The sequence below is a fragment of the Eulemur rufifrons genome, chromosome 23, assembly GCF_041146395.1.
Source record: "Eulemur rufifrons isolate Redbay chromosome 23, OSU_ERuf_1, whole genome shotgun sequence".
Lineage (NCBI taxonomy): Eukaryota > Metazoa > Chordata > Mammalia > Primates > Lemuridae > Eulemur > Eulemur rufifrons.
In genome coordinates, this window is record NC_091005.1 from 12,523,619 (window position 1) to 12,542,923 (window position 19,305).

General features: G+C 38.3%; 1 protein-coding gene across 1 annotated transcript in view; it reads left to right on the forward strand.

Moving 5' to 3' along the window:
- Nucleotides 1-19,305, forward strand: part of SNTB2 (syntrophin beta 2) — an 87,066-nt gene that overhangs the window by 48,449 nt on the left and 19,312 nt on the right. Inside the window, exons 3-4 of the mRNA XM_069456546.1 lie at nt 7,007-7,217; nt 14,375-14,517. Of these exons, the coding sequence (XP_069312647.1) occupies nt 7,007-7,217; nt 14,375-14,517 (354 nt within the window). The remainder of the gene's footprint in view (nt 1-7,006; nt 7,218-14,374; nt 14,518-19,305) is intronic.

Sequence of the window (19,305 nt, forward strand, 5' to 3'; positions counted from 1 at the left end):
ATTCTAATCTATAAAAAAGGGGTAATAAGGGCCAGGTGCAGTGGCTCATGTGTGTAATCCCAGCACTTTGACAGACTGAGCCAGGGAGGACCACTTGAGCGCAGGAGTTCAAGACTAGGCTGGGCAACATAGTGAGACCCTGTCTCTATAAAAATTTTGAAATTAGCCAATCGTGGTGGAGCAGGCCTGTAGTCCCAGCTACTTGGGAGGCTGAGGTGGTAGGATCACATGAGCCCAGGAGTTTGAGGCTGCAGTAAGCTATGATGATGCCAACTGTATTCCAGCCTGGATGACAGAGTAAGATCCTGTCTTTTTAAAAAAAAAAAAAAAGGGGGGGGGCGGGTGGTGGGGAGAGGATAACGGTACTCCGCTCACACTGCAAATTAAAGGAGGTGATACATATGAAGGTCCTTGCACAGAGCCAAGCACACATAGTAGGTTCTCAAGAAATAGTAGCTTAGAAAAGTCTTAACTACTATGTGTACACATTTTAAAAATTATATTCTGATATATTGGTATTGTTTTTGTTGATTTTCTTATAAAAGTTCAAGACATTATAGAAACTACTTTGTTACAGATAGGTTTATTCCTGAAAGGTTGTGTGCAAGTTGAATCATCTAAGTGCAACACAGCTTGATATTTAAAAGAAATTTTATATATTTTTTGATAAAGTAAGAATTTAATTTGTAAGGCAAATAATCACCTCTGCCTCTTGAATACATATTTAATTTTTTTTCTTCAAATGGGATACATTTATAGAGAGTTAGACCCTTTGGTTTGTTAATCATGGGCTTAAAAAATAGGAACTATAGGCCGGGCGTGGTGGCTCACGCCTATAATCCTAGCACTCTGGGAGGCCGAGGCAGGAGGATCACTCAAGGTCAGGAGTTCAAGATCAGCCCGAGCAAGAGTGAGACCCCATCTCTACTAAAAATAGAAAGATATTAGCTGGACAACTAAAAATATATAGAAAAAATTAGCCCAGCTACACGGGAGGCTGAGGCAGAAGGAATATTTGAGCCCAGGAGTTGGAGGTTGCTGTGAGCTAGCCTGCCGCCACAGCACTCTAGCCCAGGCAACAGAGTAAGACTCTGTCTCAAAAAAAAAAAAAACATGAACCATAGAGACGTAAATAGAATAGAAAAACAATGTGATAAAGAAGAACAAATTGCAACTAAATTAGTCAACTAGCTGTCAGGCTAAGGAAAGTGTAGAAAGTAGATTTCATTATAATCATTTCTGAGAATAGATTCCTGTAGTGCTGCTGATGTAGCTAGGTATTGGGGAAAAGGCAAAGCATTATAAAGTGTCTATAGAACTCTGGAGTGATGGAAGTAGAGAAAGAAGGAAGGAAGGAAGTGATATGACTTGGCTTGTCTTGCTAAAAGTTGTGCCACTGTATCATCCACTAAGAGCCTAGGACCCTTGGTTTTCATTAAAACTTGGAGGTTTCATTCTCTTTGGCATGTTTATATTTTAAAGACATTTCATGATGGTCAGATTTGAAATAGGTCTTCAGAATCACACGGAGGGCAGTTTGGGGCTGCAAGAGTTGTAGTATTACACCTTCCTTTGAAGTAAGATGATCGGCCTTCTTGACCATGGCATGCTATACAAGGAAAGGTCTTAGAAGATCAAGGGTAGTGCTGAGATTCTCAGTCTTAATACTGTGAAGTAAATTGTCATTTTAGCCGAAATACCAAAGTTTGCAAATGATTTGCTTTTTGTAAAATACAAATTGGAAGAGAATCAAGATTATTCCTGTGATTATATCACTTTTACTTGCATTCCAGTGTGCTTTTTAAAGAAAAAGAAAAGCAGTAGAATTATAAATAGTTGGCAAAAATTGTGCATAACTTTGGTTATACCCATGGGAATGTGAACATCTATGTGTCTTGGCAGAAAAAATGTACAGAACCATTGACTAATTGGACCTCAGTTATGAGAGAAGATAGAAGTTAGGAAGATGGGCTTTGTAATTTTGGCCAAGCTATTTGTTTTTTCATAAGCTTCATATTTCCCCTCTATTAAATGAAGATTGTAGGCGGATTAAATGAGAAAATGATTGTAAAACTGGCGTAGTAAGTTCTGAAGTTTTTATTATAGGTTAGTGTTCTTGTGACCTTAAGATATGTTCCTTAACCTCTCTGTCTTCTTGTTTTCTCTGTCTGTAAAATAGACATAATAATTCCTCCTCAACTATATACTTTAGATGTACTTCAAGGATAAATAGTATCTATAAAATCACTTGGAGTTTATTGTCCTTAAATTTATCTGAGCTCTGTCAAAGGAAATGTCAATGTGTTTATCCATTTTCCTACAGATCACCTGAACAATTTCCGGTTTGTAGTTAGTATTAATAAAGCTGTGAATATTTTTGCATAAGTCTTTTTGTGAGCATACATTTTCATTTCTCCTGGGTAAATTCATAGGAGTGGAATTGCTGGGTCAAAGGGTAGGCGTATCTTTAGTTTTAAAAGAAATTGGCCAGGCTTTCTTCCAAAGTGGTTGTGCTATTTTACATTTCCACCAAAAATGTATGAGAGTTCCCATTGCTCCACATCCTCACCAGAATTGGTGGTTATCAGTCTTTTTAATATTAACCTTTCTAGTAAGTGTGGAATCTCTTGGTGGTTCATCCTTCATTTTTATGTAAAGGCTTCACTATATAAACCAAAAAACTTATTTGATATTAGAAGGAAACATCCTTTTTTCAGCTTACTACTTTGATTTGATTCCACTATCTAGAACTGAAAAAAAGTGCTACCAGGATGAGTGAGGGGGAAGAGGAAGTTTACTCCATTCTCCTACTTTGAGTTTTCAAGACCTCACTAGGTGTATCTGATAATTACAAGCGTTTCATTCTGGAAAGTGAAAGCTAAATAAATAATGATGAAGTCCAGGGAGAGAACATGAGCCCTTTCCTAAGCAAACAGTATTGTGGCAGTGTGAAGTTTAGCAAGAACAAGGTTCTTCTTTTCTTTTCTTTTTTTTTTTTTGAGACAGAGTCTCACTCTGTTGCCCAGGCTAGAGTGAGTGCCGTGGCGTTAGCCTAGCTCACAGCAACCTCAAACTCCTGAGCTCAAGGGATCCTCCTGTCTCAGCCTCCCGAGTAACTGGGACTACAGGCATGCACCACCATGCCCGGCTAATTTTTTCTATATATATTTTTTTAGCCGTCCATATAATTTCTTTCTATTTTTTTTAGTAGAGATGGGGTCTCGCTCTTGCTCAGGCTGGTCTCGAACTCCTGAGCTCAAACAATCCGCCCACCTCGGCCTCCCAGAGTGCTAGGGTTACAGGCGTGAGCCACCGCGCCCAGCCCCAAGGTTCTTCTTAAATGCTGCTTTTTGGAAATATAAATCTGTTCTTTGGTTCACAATGTCTCGGTCATCTTTACATTGGCTATTTTCCATGTAAAAGGTAAATTTTGGCTTTATGGCATAAAGTTACATGATTATTACTAAATTGCACACATAAATTATATCAAAGACTTTACTAAACAGAAGAAATAAAGTAGGCTAGACGTAGGCTTTTGTGTACCTAAACATTGATTTGATTCATCTGATCAAAGTGTTAATTGCATTTCTCAGGAAATCCTCAGTGGTTTGACTAGAGGCCAAAACTTTACACATTATAGCTGTCTCCTCTCTCCTGTAGGCCCAATTACTGGCAGACTGCCTCTATATTTTTATTCCCAGAGTTTTCATTTGAATTTTTCTTTTAAAATAGCAGATTTTAGGAATTACTTTGTCCCCTTTATCAGCTTTAGGGGCTGCTGCTTCAAAGGCCGACTGTTCTGGATCCTTGACTCATTGATCCTATTTTGGAGTTTCTTTTCTGTTTCTTCTAATTTAATTTTCTATTTCACAATCCCTTTTTAAGAAACACGGCAAAATTTTTCTTAAAAAATTGGTGATCCGTCACTGGGAAATAACTTACTGTCTATTTTCATCTTTTTTCAGCCAGTGGTCCTGGCACCTACTTGTGTTTAATCAGGCTTAGTTTTATTTTATCATAACATTTATTTTCCATTCTTTCAGTTATCAATAACTAGGATCTCTAACGTCAGGGTTTCCAGAATTTAGACTGTCAAAGGAGATACGTTTGAGAGATTGTCCTAGGAACCATATGAGGTGTAAAAGATTTTAGAAGGTGAATGTTTTGTGTCTAAAAAAAGGATGAATTGATTCCTGTCTGCAGTGGTAAGTAGGTCAGTAGGAGGAGTGAAGGAAATTTCTCGTCATGGTTTTGTGACTGAACTTTTAGCATGTGTTTAAAGGATGTTATGCTGGTTGCCGTGTCAAAGCAACCAGGTGGAAATAAACAGTCGCTCTAGAAAATGATCAGTCTGAACTGAGGACACATCATTGCCTCCCCCACCCAATTTGCGGGGATGAGGGTAGATGTGAATCTTTTGCTAGGACAAGGGTGGGGCAGTCACTGGCCGCTGGGTGTGGGGGAATGCTGAAACAGACTCATCCAGCCTTTATTTCAGCTGCGTGCTTTACTCCCACTTGCAGCGGTAACTGGTGCCACCACTTCTCCAGGCTCTTAGGGATTCTGCAACATGGGTTGGCTGGGATTTAGCTTTCCTTAAATCTGCTAAGTCATTTAATTCCTCTGTCTGCTTGCCAGCTTCCAAAATTTGTTATAGTCTTTGTTGGAGTCGCTCCTCTCCTATCCTTCTTGAGCTTGTAGGATTATGCTTTTAAAAAATGGTGATGACTTTTTATATACAACACCAAAAGTACAATCCATAAAGAAAAAATTGTCAGGTTGAGCATCTTCCAAATTAAAAACTTCTGATGTGCAAAAGACAGTTAAGAGAATGAAAAGAGAAGCCACAGACTGGGGAAAAAAATCTTTGTAAAACACTATACCCAGTAAGGACTTATATCCAAAATATACAAAGAATACTTAAAACTCAACAATAAGAAAGCAACCCAATTATTAATAGAAATGACTAACAGATCTGAACAGATACCTCACCAAGGAAGAAATGTGGTTTGCACGTAAGCATATAGGAGAATGGTCAATACTGTATGTCATGAGGAATTACAAATTATCTAAAACAATGAGATACCACCACACACCTATTAGAATGGTCAAAATCCAAAACACTGACAGCACCAGATGCAGGCTAAGACGTGGAGCAACAAGAACTCTCTCATTCATTGCTAGTGAGAATGTAAAATGGTACAGCCCCTGGTACAGCCTCATCGGTGCTCTTGGGATGGAAGAACTGTCCAGGAGTCTGTGTGCTGCTGATGAGCTCTGTGTAGTCTCATCCTTTTAGGGTCCAATTAAATGTCATCAGGCCATTTCTCTATTGTAATCCATCTCACAAACCACCACAAAATCATTTTAAATTAATTTTTTAAAGTATGGTGAAATATAATAACAAAATTTATCATTTTTAAGTATATAGTTCAGTAGTGGTAAGTATTATATATTCATATTCTTGTGCAGCCAATTTCTAGAACTCTGTTTTGGTTTGGTTTTTGTTTTTATTTCAATAGATTTAGGGGGTACAAGTGGTTTTTTGTTACATGAATGAATTTTATAGTGGTGCTCACCATACAACATATGACAACTTAAAATACTTGGAATTTTAAAGGGTTTAGTTAGAAATGTGGCAAAAGAGAGAGACTCAAGCTTCAGGGTAGAAAGACTAGTGTACGTGTAAATTGCTTACCTTTGCCAAGTGGTGCAGAGTCCAATGACAGTGCTTCACAGCAGCAAAAACTGTCTTCAGAAAATAAAGATCTCTCCTCGGTCGTTGGCAGTCTGTCAATTTGTAGCCTACCATGAGAAGCACTTCTAATAGCTTTTCCCCACCTATTTTGAAAGATGTATGTGTTCACTCTTAGAACATAGCAGTACATATATGCAGTCACTTACTTGATTTTTTTTACATTCATCTTGGCAAAAACTTTGACCAAAACACACAAGACTACCGAATAAACTACTTTGTAAGGAATTTGTTCAAGGTACATTAAAAAACGTTCAGCTAATTTCTAAAGGTTACTTTTGAAATATAGATTATTCTCAGTTAAACATTAATATAGAACAATCATAGTGTTGAAGATCTCTTAACTATATTTTCACCATGACTCAGTAGATGATTTAATTATATGATGTTACCCAGACATTAAAACAGTTCTAAATTTTCATAAAGAGTAATATTCTTCTGTTAATTTCCTTTTTCTTTATTTTATATCATGTAAATTTCATTTCATTATTTGGCGATAGGTTTTTTGTTTTTTTGTTTTTTTTTGAGACAGAGTCTCGCTCTATTCCCTGGGCTAGAGTGCCGTGGCGTCAGCCTAGCTCACAGCAACCTCCAACTCCTGGGCTCAAGCAATCCTCCTGCCTCAGCCTCCCGAGTAGCTGGGACTACAGGCATGCGCCACCATGCCTGAATAATTTTTTCTATATATATTTTTAGTTGTCCAGCTAATTTCTTTCTATTTTTAGTAGAGACGGGGTCTCCTTGCTCAGGCTGGTCTTGAACTCCTGAGCTCAAACGATCCTCCTGCCTCGGCCTCCCAGAGTACTAGGATTACAGGCGTGAGCCACCGTGCTCGGCTGCGATAGGTTTTTTTTTAACTTGACACTACCTTGTACCAGAATTTCCTAAGTATTTAAAAGAATATCAGTTCCTTGTTCACAACGTGCCTGTGAGGTTCAGCAAGCATGGTTTTCATTTCTTTGACATGGAAATTAAAACAGAGTGAAGTGTTGTACTGTATACTATACAATATGTTCCCTCATTTTAGCTCATTACATTAACATGCCGAAACAACAGATCCAGCAGTTAGTCTTTCTGACGATTATCTTTCCATATGTGGTTTTCTCTGGAATTAGACTCTAGGAAATTAAGAGAAAGTATCTTTATTTGAGAAATGCAAAATTAAAATAGATTTGCAGTAATGTATGTTAAACCCTGGCAGGTTTGATGACTTCTGACCTAGCTCACTTCTTTTTTTCTTTTTCCACACAGATTGATAGAGCTACATTCTCCTGATAGCAGGAACACGTTGATCCTACGCTGCAAGGACACAGCCACAGCACACTCCTGGTTCGTAGCTATCCACACCAACATAATGGCTCTCCTCCCACAGGTGTTGGCTGAACTCAATGCCATGCTTGGTGCAACCAGTACAGCAGGAGGCAGCAAAGAGGTCAAGCATATTGCCTGGCTGGCAGAACAGGTAGGCTGGGAGGCATGGCCAGGGCTCACCTGGTTCAGAGCCAAGATGGCTCCCATATTTCATATATCTGTAATATTTATCCCACTGTTAGGTCCTGGATATCTAGCTTACAGAGCTTTTGTTTGTCAGTCAGTCTTATGTTCTCTTCCCTTTCTACCTTTTAACTCTTTGTTGCTCTAATTATCACCTCCACTAGGAAGAATGGACTATCATGATAATCACCATCACAATAGAACTAAAAAGAAGTTCTTACTACCATCTCTACCCTTAATGACAGAGGGTAGTTTTCATGATTTTAGACTAAGGTCAGCAAACTTTTTCTGTAAAGGGACAGATAGCATTACAACCACTTGACTGTGCCGTTGTAGCAAGAAAACAGTCATAGACGATATGAAAATGAATGAGTGTGAGTGTGTTTCAGCAAAATTTTATTTACAAAAACAAATAAACAGTGATGGAATAGATTTGGCCCAGGGGGTCACAGTTTCCCAACCCTTGTTCTAGTCTGTTGGCAGAGTTTTCATGGGCAGCAGGCTATAGTGGCATGAGCCACCGCGCCCAGCCACAATCTACCTTTTATAGACCACATTTACAAGTGTTTCCACCACTCAATTGGGAGCTCTTGGAAGACAGGAGCACATTTTTTCCAAATCCTTATTGCCTCCAGAGAACTTAGCCTAATGTGTTGTGTATAGGAGATGCTCAGCAATTTTTTTCTTTGTCCACATATAAAAAGCAAACAAACAAGTCACTAACTATAAAATATTGTCCAAGAATACAAGTTCAGGGTTGGCAAATAATATTAAGTTGAAATGTTTCAACCACCCTAAAAATAGTACCACTGAACTAATGCAAGTACTGTTTCTAAAATACTGTTGATTTTTACTTTTTGAAGTAGTTTCTTGGGTTACCCAAATCAAGTATCACTCTCAGAATAAGGTCTTCAGATGAGACTGGATACCATTTCTCAGAGGTGTTATAATGAGTTTCTGTATCTAACAAATATTGAACTTGGTAAATGCCAAAGCCTTTTCTTCCTATAAGATGGGTTAATTCTGTGAGTATGAAAATGGTCAAGAAAAATTTGGATCATGTAATCTGTTTAATGTAAGTAAACATTCCTTTTGGCAAGAGGTGTAGTTCCTGAAAAGCTTGCATATAAGTGGAACAGTTGGAATTGCACTTAGAAAAGATAATCATTTGGGGCATATAAATTAAGGAAGGATCATTCATTTAACTTTAAATGATCTCTCCTTTTTTTTTTTTCCCCAAAAAAATTTTTTTTTTTTTTATTTCATCTTATTGTTATGGGGGATACAGAATTGCAGGTTACATACGTTGCCCATGTACCTGTACCGCCTTTCCCCCCAAGTCAGAGCTCCAGGCGTGTCCGTTCCCTAGGTAGTGCGCGTTGCACCCATCATGTAGGTATATGTCCCTCCCCCCCACCCCCCCTTCCCGAGTCAGCACCTTCAAGTGTTACCATTCCCCAAACGGTGTGCAATGCACTCATTGTGTAGGCATACCCCCATCCCCTCCCCCACCCCCAGATCTCTCCTTAATTTATCTTTTTTATTACCTCACATTTTCATAAATTGAGCTTGTTTAAAACAGGGAATATCTATACTACTGATATTTGGTAAACTGATAGGTAATGTATTGGTTTAGATAGATTGGTACCTCTTTATTGATACTGACTTTTTTATGTGACTAATATTTTACCCTCTAATGGGTTATATTCTTTTAAAAATTCCATGTTTACATTTTTTTTAATTGACATAATTGTATATATTTACGGGGTACAATGTGATCTTTGTGATGTTTTGGGGTTTTTTTTTTTTTAATTTTTACTTATGGGTATATAATAGTTGTATATCTTTCCAGGGGACATGTGATGTTTTGATATAGGCGTACAATGTGAATTAATCAAATCAGTGTAATTGGGGTGTCTATCACCTCAGGCATTTATCATTTCTTTGTGTTAGGAACATTCCAGTTCTACTCTTTTAGTTATTTTTAAGTGTATCCTAACTTATTGTTGATTAGTTACTTTGTTGTGCTATCAAATATTGTTCATTCTGTCTATCTAACTATATTTTTGCACCATTGACCACCCCTACTTTATCATCCCTTCCCTGCTACCCTTCTCAGCTTCTGGTAACCATCATTCTATTCTCCATCTTCATGAGATGTTCAGCTCCCACATATAAGAACATGCGAGATCTGTCTTTCTGTGCTTGGCTTATTTCACTTAACGTAATATTCTTCAGTTTCATCCATGTTGTTGCAAATGGCAGGATTTCATTCTTTTTGTGGCTATATAATATTCCATTGTGTGTATATACCACAATTTCTTTGTCCATTCATCTGGACACTTAGGTTGATTCCAAATCTTGGCTATTGTGAATAGTACTGTAATAAACATTGGAGGGCAGATACCTTTTGATATACTGAATTCTCCACCTTTGGATATAGACCCAGCAGTGGGATTGCTGGGTCACACGGTAGGTCTATTTTTAGTTTTTTTGAGGAACCTCCATACCATTCTCCATAGTGGTTGCACTAATTTACATTCCTACCAACAGTGTACGAAGGTTCCCCTTTCTGCACATCCTCACCAACATTCATTATTGCCTTTTTGATAAAAGTCATTTTAACGGGGGTGAGATGATAGCTCAGTATAGTTTTGCTTTGCATTTCTCTGATAACTAATGATGTAGAGCACTTTTTCATACACCTGTTGGCCATGTGTATGCCAGGGGATGGGGAAGGGGTGGCACAGGCAATGCAAGATTGTCTTTTCTGCCCTCTTCAGCATCTCCTTCCATGATGCAGTGTTAAAACCAGGTAGTATGATCACTCATCTGATCTTTGGTTATTCTGAAGGTGCATGCTTGTGTGGACAGTTGTTGAATTTGGTGTTCATGTGGAGGGATGATCACTGGAGGTTTCTATTTGGCCATCTTGCTCTGCCCCCTCTCCTGTGATGTTTTAATACCTGTATACATCGTGGAATTATCAAATTGGGCTAATTAACATATCCCTCACCTCAAATATTTATTATTTCTTTGTGATGAGAAAATTTAAAATCCTTTCTTTTAGCTATTTTAAAATATACAGTACATTTTATTAACTATAGTCCCCATGCTACTGCTATGTTATAGATCACCAGAACTGAACTTTGTACTCCCCCCCCCCCCTTTTTTTTTAGAGACAAAGTCTGACTTTGTTGCCTGATCTAGAGTGCAGTGGCATCATCACAGCTCACTGCAACCTCAAACTCCTGGGCTCATGTGATCCTCCCACCTGAGCCCCCCAAAGTGCTAGGACTACAGGCATGAGCCCCTGCACCTGGGGCCTGTACCCCTTTGACTGACATCTCTCCTTTCCCTGTCTACTCCCCACCCCCAGCCTCTGGGAACCATCATTCTATTCTCTACTTCTGTAAGTTCAACATTTTTCGATTCCACATGTAAATGAGATCATATAGTATTTGTTTCTCTGTGCCTGATTTATTTTACTTATAATGTCCTCTAGGTCCATCCATGTTGTCACAAAAGGCAGAATTTCCTGGTTTTTAAAGGCTGAGAATAGTATTCCATTGTGTATATACATGTCACAGTTTTTTAATCCACTTGTCCATTGATGGGCACATTGGTTGTTTCCATATCTTGGCTACTGTGAGTAATGCTACAGTGAACATGGGAATGTAGACAACTGATTTCAGTTGCTTTGGATATATACCCACAAGTGGGGTTGCTGGATCATATGGTAATTCTTTTTTTAGTTTTTTTGAAGACCTCCATACAGTTTTCCCAAATAACTGTAATAATTTACATTCCCACCAACAGTGTGGAATGGTTCCCTTTTCTCCACAACACTTACTATCTTTCATCTTTTTGATAACAGCCAATCTAACAGGTGTGAGGTGATATCGCATTGTCATTTTAATTTGCATTCTCTGATTAGAGATATTAGTATTTTTTTTGTATACCTGATGTCTTTTGAGAAATGTCTATGTGATTCCTTTATCCTTTTTTTAATTTTTCTTTCTTTCTTTTTTTTTTTTTTTTTTTAGACACGGGGCCTTGCTCTGTCACCCAGACTGGAGTGCAGTGGCCTGATCATAGCTCACTATAACCTCAAATTCCTGGGCTCAAGTGATCCGCCTATAGCCGGGACTACATGTCTGGCTAATTTTTTTTAGAGACAGTCTTGCTATGTTGCCCAGACTAGTCTCAAACTTCTGGTCTCACATGATTTGCCTGCCCCAGCCTCCCAAAGTGCTGGGATTAAAGGCATGAGCCACCTTATCAGGCCTGGTTATATTCATAAAAGGAAGTTTTCTTTGAGTCGACCAACTGGAGGACATGTATTACCTATGAAACCAGTTTTTAGATGTATTTGGGTATTAATGAGAAAAGCCAAGACAGCCACAGAAAAGCTTTAACACTTCCTACTTTGTCCCTGATAACTCCCGAATTGTATAAAGACTCAAATTAGGAACATATACACTAACTCAGGATCAGTGGAATGATTTATTTGGGTTTTTTTCCTCCACCCATGCACCAAAGATGAAGATTTACTTAGTCGTTTTGCTGATTTCTACTACAATAATAAAATAAAGTATATCACCTGTCAAAAAAGATTTACAGGATTAAGGGATTTAGTGAATGAATAATAACTATTAGTGTTTTTTCATCTTTAGTGCTATTCAACTCTGTTTATTAGGAAATAAAATTTGGAGAAGGCTGTTGTTTGGCCAGGTGTATATATGTGTGGGTGTTGAAACACAAACAAACGAAAACCCTAAAATTAGTATTCCTTTTTTCTCCAGCCAAAAACTCAGTAGTGGAGCCCCAAGGCTGCTTGTGCTGATACCACAACTGAAAACACATACTATATATAACAGGCAGCACTTTGACTTCAGTGAAAACAAACAGTATCCTTCAAAATTAAGGCAGATAAGTGAACAGAACGACTAAAATTGAGGGTTCATTTTTCTCCAATAGTAACTAGAAGAGGGAAACGATGTTCTCTAAAAACTAAGGAGTTAAAAGAGCTAAGGAATAAACACTTTAAAAAGTTGTTAATTATGGCCAGGCGGAGTGGCTCGCTCCTGTCATCCTAACACTCTGGGAGGCTGAAGCGGGAGGAGTGGCTGAGAGACCAGCCTGAGCAAGAGCGAGACCCCATCTCTACCAGAAATAGAAAAAATTAGCCAGGCGTGGTGTCCTTTTGTTGTTGAAGTTCTAGTAACAACCCTGTTAAGCAAAATCAATATATTATTTTTTTTTAAATCTCTCCCGTGACTTAGAGGAAAAAAATTTTTGAAAATCATTTTATCATTTTAACCCCTTGGGCAGATAGATTTTATAGTATTTTCCCTATTGAAATATTGTCCATAATAATCTTGAGGACAAAGACTTACTAGTGAATATAAACTAGAGTTCCTTTTGGGGTATCTATGATCCAAAAATATAAGAACTAAGGTTAAAACCTCTTTAGAGCTGACATTGCAGAGTTACCCGCAGACTAATATATAGGGTCTTAGAAAATTGGAGTTCATTGATAAGAAATGTGTAATTATTTCTACAGTACTCTGTTTGAATTCTCAGAGTTAAGTTATGTTTTTTGTCACCTTTAGCACATGGTAGAACACTGGTCCCTTTACTGGCTAGAATTCTTTCAGATTATAGATGGAAGATGTGTTCTGCCATGTCCAAATTAACTTCCGAAGTCATTAAGGAAAAAATGATGAAAAGTGGCTCTGAAGACAACTCTTTAAGAGGCAAATGACTGATGAACTTGAATTCTGCTTGAAGCCGTCAGTGACAGTGAGCTACAGGATCACTGTTAAAATACAGTGTTGTTAAACAATCCTTGTTGAAAGGTCTCATCTGAGGACGGCAAAAGTTTTGATGATGATAGGGCTTTTCTTGAATATAGTCTTTTACTTTTTGGCCTCGGATCCTTGACAGTATGGATAAATAGTGGTTGTTTTTCCTGCATTTTTAAACCTTTTCAGAGATAACTGAACTTTATACAAGTAAATGCAATGGTACATTTGAAGCGGAAGTAAACTTTTTAAAATATAATGAGAAACTCTTTGACAATATATCAGAGTTTTGTAAAACACAATATAGTGAATCATGATCAACATTTTTATTTGTTTATTTTTTGAAACAGGGTTTTGCTCTGTCACCTAGGCTGGAGTGCAGTTGTGTGATTATAGCTTACTGCAGCCTCAAACTCTTGGGCTCAAGCGATCTTCCTGCCTCAGCCTCCCCAGTAGCTAGGACTACAAAGGAGTGCCACCATGCCCAGCTAATTTTTCTATTAGTTGCAGAGACAGGGTCTCGATATGTTGCCCAGGCTGGTCTGGAATTCCTGGCTTCAAGTGGTCCTCCCGCCTCAGCCTCCCAAAGTTCTAGGATTACACCATGCCTGGCCATGATTGGCATTTAGAAAAAGTAAAATAAAAATTACCAGACTACATTGCACAAAATGTAGAGTTGTGTTGTTTTGGAAAACATATTATTCAGTTATCTATGTATATGTGTATTGGGTTGCAGTGTAAAACATATTTCTTATAGGTCTTGATCAAAAACATTTGAAAAACATTTATGTTTAGATCATACAGACTTATTTTGTAGGATTTTCTATCCTACTAATAGAAGTAGGTAGGAGGAATTTCTGTCTTGTACTTAGAAGATGTTACACATTAGCATACTGAAACTACTATTATTTTGAACACATTGTTATATACTTAATTAGAATTGGTGATATTCAGGCTGGGCATGGTGGTGGCTCCCGCCTGCGGCAACAGAGTGAGACTGTCTCCAAAAAAAAAACAGAATTGATGACATTCAGTTATTGTGGGATAGGGAAAAAAGAACTATACTGTATGGCTAAATAACATATTTAACTCACTGGGGGAGAGCTTTTTCAAATACACACACTACCTCACATCTGCTAGTGGGGAATCTTTACCAGTGGGAAGGAAGCTGGTAGGGTGTCTCTTGTAGGCCAAGTCTGTTAGGATGGGAAGACAGAATGGACACCCACCATGTTAGGCCATCACTAAAGGAACTTTTTATTATAGAAAGACATATCATTATAGTTAGCTCTGATTTCTGATTTGACTACTGTAACAGGCAAAACTAGACGGTGGAAGACAGCAATGGAGACCTGTCCTCATGGCTGTGACTGAGAAGGACTTGCTGCTCTATGATTGTATGCCGTGGACAAGAGATGCCTGGGCATCACCGTGTCATAGCTACCCTCTTGTTGCTACAAGGTAAGACTAAAGATAAAAAAGTAAAATATTTATCCTACTCTAAATCTACTAAAGAGTTTTAAAGTGAATTGTATTAGGTGCCTTAAGTAGCATTTAAATAGCTGATATATCGTTGATGTAGACAAAAACTTTTCTTTAACAACAGTATTGATCATTTTGCAGCTCCTGGCTCAGAATAAATTGTTTCTGTCACTGGTATTTTTCTGTGCACTTTCTAAGTAGTTAAAGCAACTTTCTATAACTGCTCCTTTTCAAGGCTTGCTTAGTCATGAAGATTAACAGGGTTTTTTTTCTTTATTTTATTGACTGTGACTAGAAAACCACTGCAGCCTTTTGACTGAGTGATGAAATCATTTGAACCAGAATGTAGTACTGTGTATAAACCACACAACTCAGCCCAAATATTCTTCAACTTCTCTTTCTAATGTAAAAGCACATAATTTTGATTATGTGAAGTAAACATTGATTTGGCCTGAAGCTACAGGACGTTTCTAGCATGCCAGATGTGGGGGGTTGAGAGGGAAAAGAATAGCGAAATTTAGATTTGGGGGCCAGGATATCTTAAGGGATAGTATCTATGATACAGAAAATAAATTCCAATTCAGTTTTATTTGGACTTAAAAAGAATCACAACTACAAGAATCACTCAAAAACTACACATTAAAAAGGAGCCCCACAGTAAAAGTATTTGATGGTCAAAAGACCTAAATGATGGAACCATCTGGTATATCCCACGGGGAACAATAGGGGGGTTTCCTGCTTTGAGTAGACAGATTCTTACAAGGAAGAATATTCTTTGCATGACAGGAAGACTTTTACTTCACATAGGATTTCTCTCAACTTGCCAAGTTCCCTTACATGTATTATTCTTTGTATAAAAATATAATTTTCACATAGCCTTACCTGGAGTATCTCTGTAACTTAGACCTGGAGCTCCTAGATCACGGAATAGAGTTAAAGGATTTGTTGAGCCTCAGAATTAAGGAGGTATGTCCTCAATTCCTCCAAGGCATGCTGGGTGCAGTGGCTACTGCAATCCCATTGACTGAGTCTTTCTGCAGGGCTCTTTTGTCCTGAAAGAATTACTACCATTTTTTTTTTTTTCCTTTAGAGACAAGGCCTTGCTGTTACCCAGGTTGGAGTGCAGTGGCCCGATCATAGGTCACTGTAACCTAGAACTCCTGGGCTTAACCAATCCCCCTACTTAAGCCTCCCTGTAGCTGGGACTACAGGTGAGTGCCACAATGCCTGGCTGATTTATTTATTTATTTGTAGAGATCACTCTATTGCCTAGGCTAGGCGGGTCTCAAACTCTGTCCTCAGGCGAACCTCCCGCCTTGGCCTCCCAAAGTGCTGGGATTACAGGCATGAGCCACCGCACCCAGCCCTTAAACATGTTGTTTCTTAATAAACTTAATTAACATAACAGCAGGAATACTTTAGTCCTTGTTCAGGAAGCACTGATGGATTAGGATCAAAAATGACAGGCAGATGAGAGGTTTAGTTTTTCCATGTGGCCACGTTGGCCAGGTGGAAGTGGTGGAAGTCACTGTACAATAGAATTAAGTGGGGATTAATCATCCTCTACAACCAGGTGGGCGAGGGAGCCACTGAGAGAACCAGAGCAGGTGTCCTGCAGTGGGAGGCAAGGCCAGGAAGCGGTGTGCTTATGTCTTGTTAGTATGGGGAGAGAGAGATTTATAGGAGTGTAATGAGAAGGACTGAATGTTTAGTTTCTCTAAAAAAGATAGCATAAACACATAGGTAAGGAAAAGAAATTATAGACCTAGGTTATCTACTTTTGTAGATAAATTAAGAATTATAATTCAATGTCAACAGTGATATACATTAACATGAGTTACCATTTATATTGGACTGTACATTTACAGATTCTTAGAAACCAAAGCTGTGTGTGTGCATGTGTTTTCTTAATAGCTGATATTTCAGGCTGGTGAGAAATTAAGTAAAACATGAATGTGATAAATGAAGAGGATTTTTATTTTATGCACTGCTGGAGATTAAAGCCAGATACATGATATAGGTAGAAAGACCCATTGGTTTTATAGGTGCTGTGGATTTTGCAGGATGTAGATTTTGTAGTCTTTTACTGTAAGCTTTCTTTGGAAAAGAAAAAGATCTTAAAGTGTGACTAGAGTGTGGAATATTGAGTAGTGTTGTGCTTATGGGACTTATGGGGCAAAAGCTCCAAAAACGCCTTTGCATGAGCTCATGTGGCCTCCCCACCAAAGGGGGGCCTTTTGGCAGTGTGTCTTAACCAACCACTGCTCAGCAAGAGTCCAACAGCTGGTTTGAATTAGATTCTTTTTGCCAAATATTTCATAATCAAATCTGTAGGAAAAAATTCTCCTAGACTTTGTATTTTTTAATGTTTGTTTTGGGATTAGCAATCTGAATGTGGTAGAATCCCCCTGTAACTTTTCCCAACACTGTCTTACTTGGATCGTATGTGGAGTAACTGTGAAATTTATTTAACTCTTTCTGAGATAGCCAATGTTTAACCGGCATCTTGGTTCTACAGGAAATCAGCTCAGTAAAGCAGTTCTCAAAGTATACTTCATGGACCTCTGGGGATCCCCTTTTCAGGGGGTTTGTGAGTTCAAAGCTATTTTCATAGTAATACTAAGATATTATTTGCTTTTTTCCCCCCACTTTGTTGACATTTGCACTGAGGGTGGGTAAAATTGCAGGCGCCTTTGCATGAATGAAACCCAACTTAATAGTCATTGTATCCTTCCCTATTCAGACTTCCAGGGGGAAAAATGCCAGTTTAAAATGTCTTTGTTGAAGCAGTAAAAATTATTAATTTTACTGAATCTTGACCCTTGAGTAGTCATCCTTTTAGTATTCTGTTTGATGAAATGGGAAGCACTCGGAGCATTTCCTTTGCATAACACAGGGTGATCATTGTTTCAAGGAAAAGCACATGTATGACTGAGTTGTGAACTGAACTTGATTTTTTTTCATGGAAACACCATTTTTTAGTTGAAAGAATGAGTGACTAATGAACTGTGGTTAGTCATACTTTGGTATTTGACAGACATTTTCTCCAAAGTGAGTTTCACTTAAGGAAAACACCAATTGTATTTGTTGCCTATGATAAGATTCTAGCTTCCAAGCACAAGTTAGAATTCTGGGAAACTTGTATCCACTACCATGAGTTTGACAGCTTTCTAGTACTTACTTTTCCACTAAGTAGTGATACTAGCAAATGTGATTTTTTTTTTATCTTTTATAATGAAATGTTTTTAACATTTGGAAAATCTGCATAACTCAGCGAAAAAATTTTCCAAATGACTGATACATGATATATTATAAAATCATGCATAGGTTAAAAAGATCCATTCAAAGTGTAAGAGACACCAGTTGATTTTTTTTTTTTTTTTTTTTTTTTTTTTGTTGAGACAGAGTCTCACTTTGTTGCCCAGGCTAGAGTGAGTGCCGTGGCGTCAGCTTAGCTCACAGCAACCTCAAACTCCTGGGCTTAAGCGATCCTACTGCCTCAGCCTCCCGAGTAGCTGGGACTACAGGCATGCGCCACTATGCCCGGCTAATTTTTTCTATATAGATTTTTAGGTGTCCATATAATGTCTTTCTATTTTTTTTTTAGTAGAGACGGGGTCTCGCTCAGGCTGGTCTCGAACTCCTGACCTTGAGCAATCCACCCGCCTCGGCCTCCCAGAGTGCTAGGATTACAGGCGTGAGCCACCGCGCCCGGCCACCAGTTGATTTTTAATGTAAAATGATACAGAAACTTTATTGAAGTTTCAGATTCCACATTGTAATTAACTTTTATGAAACCGCTTGTTGAGTCTAGGTTCTGTTGACAGAAGCTGTCCACAATTATCTGAAAAGGCTATTACAGTACTCCTACCTTTCGAACTACATATCTCTGTGAGGCTGGGTTTTCTTCATACTCTGTAACTAGAAAATGCAACAGAATGCTGAAGCAAATGTAAAAATTCAGATTTTTTTTTTATTAAGCTAGACATTAAGATTTGTAAAAATGTAAAGCAATGCTATTCGTTAAATTTTATTGGAAAATATTTTAATAAAAATTGACTTGTAACAGGTTTATTTTTATGTTTAAACGAATTAAAAATGAGAGATTTTTAAATTTCTTTTTTTTTTTTTTTTTTTTTTTTTTTTTGAGACAGAGTCTCACTCTGTTGCCCAGGCTAGAGTGAGTGCCATGGCGTCAGCCTAGCTCACAGCAACCTCAAACTCCTGAGCTCAAGCGATCCTCCTGTCTCAGCCTCCCGAGTAGCTGGGACTACAGGCATGCACCACCATGCCCGGCTAATTTTTTCTATATATATTTTTAGCTGTCCATATAATTTCTTTCTATTTTTAGTAGAGGTGGGGTCTCACTCTTGCTCAGGCTGGTCTCGAACTCCTGAGCTCAAACGATCCACCCACCTCGGCCTCCCAGAGTGCTAGGATTACAGGCGTGAGCCACGGCGCCCGGCCTAAATTTCTAATATATTAGTAGTAAATATCAAATACAACCCATGTAAACAAAAGCGTTTTAGAGTACTCAGTTTTTAAGAGTTGGGGTCCTCAGATCAAAAAGTTGGCAAACCACTAGGTTAGTAGTTCTCAATTAGGGCTATGCATTTCAATCAAATAAGGTTGCCTGAGACCTACCCTAGACCAATTAAATCTGATTGTTTAAGGATGTGAGCCAGACATTAGTGAGTTTTACAGGCTAAGCACCAGGTGATTCTAATAGGCAGAGTTGAGGAGTACAGTAACTAACTTTGCTGAACC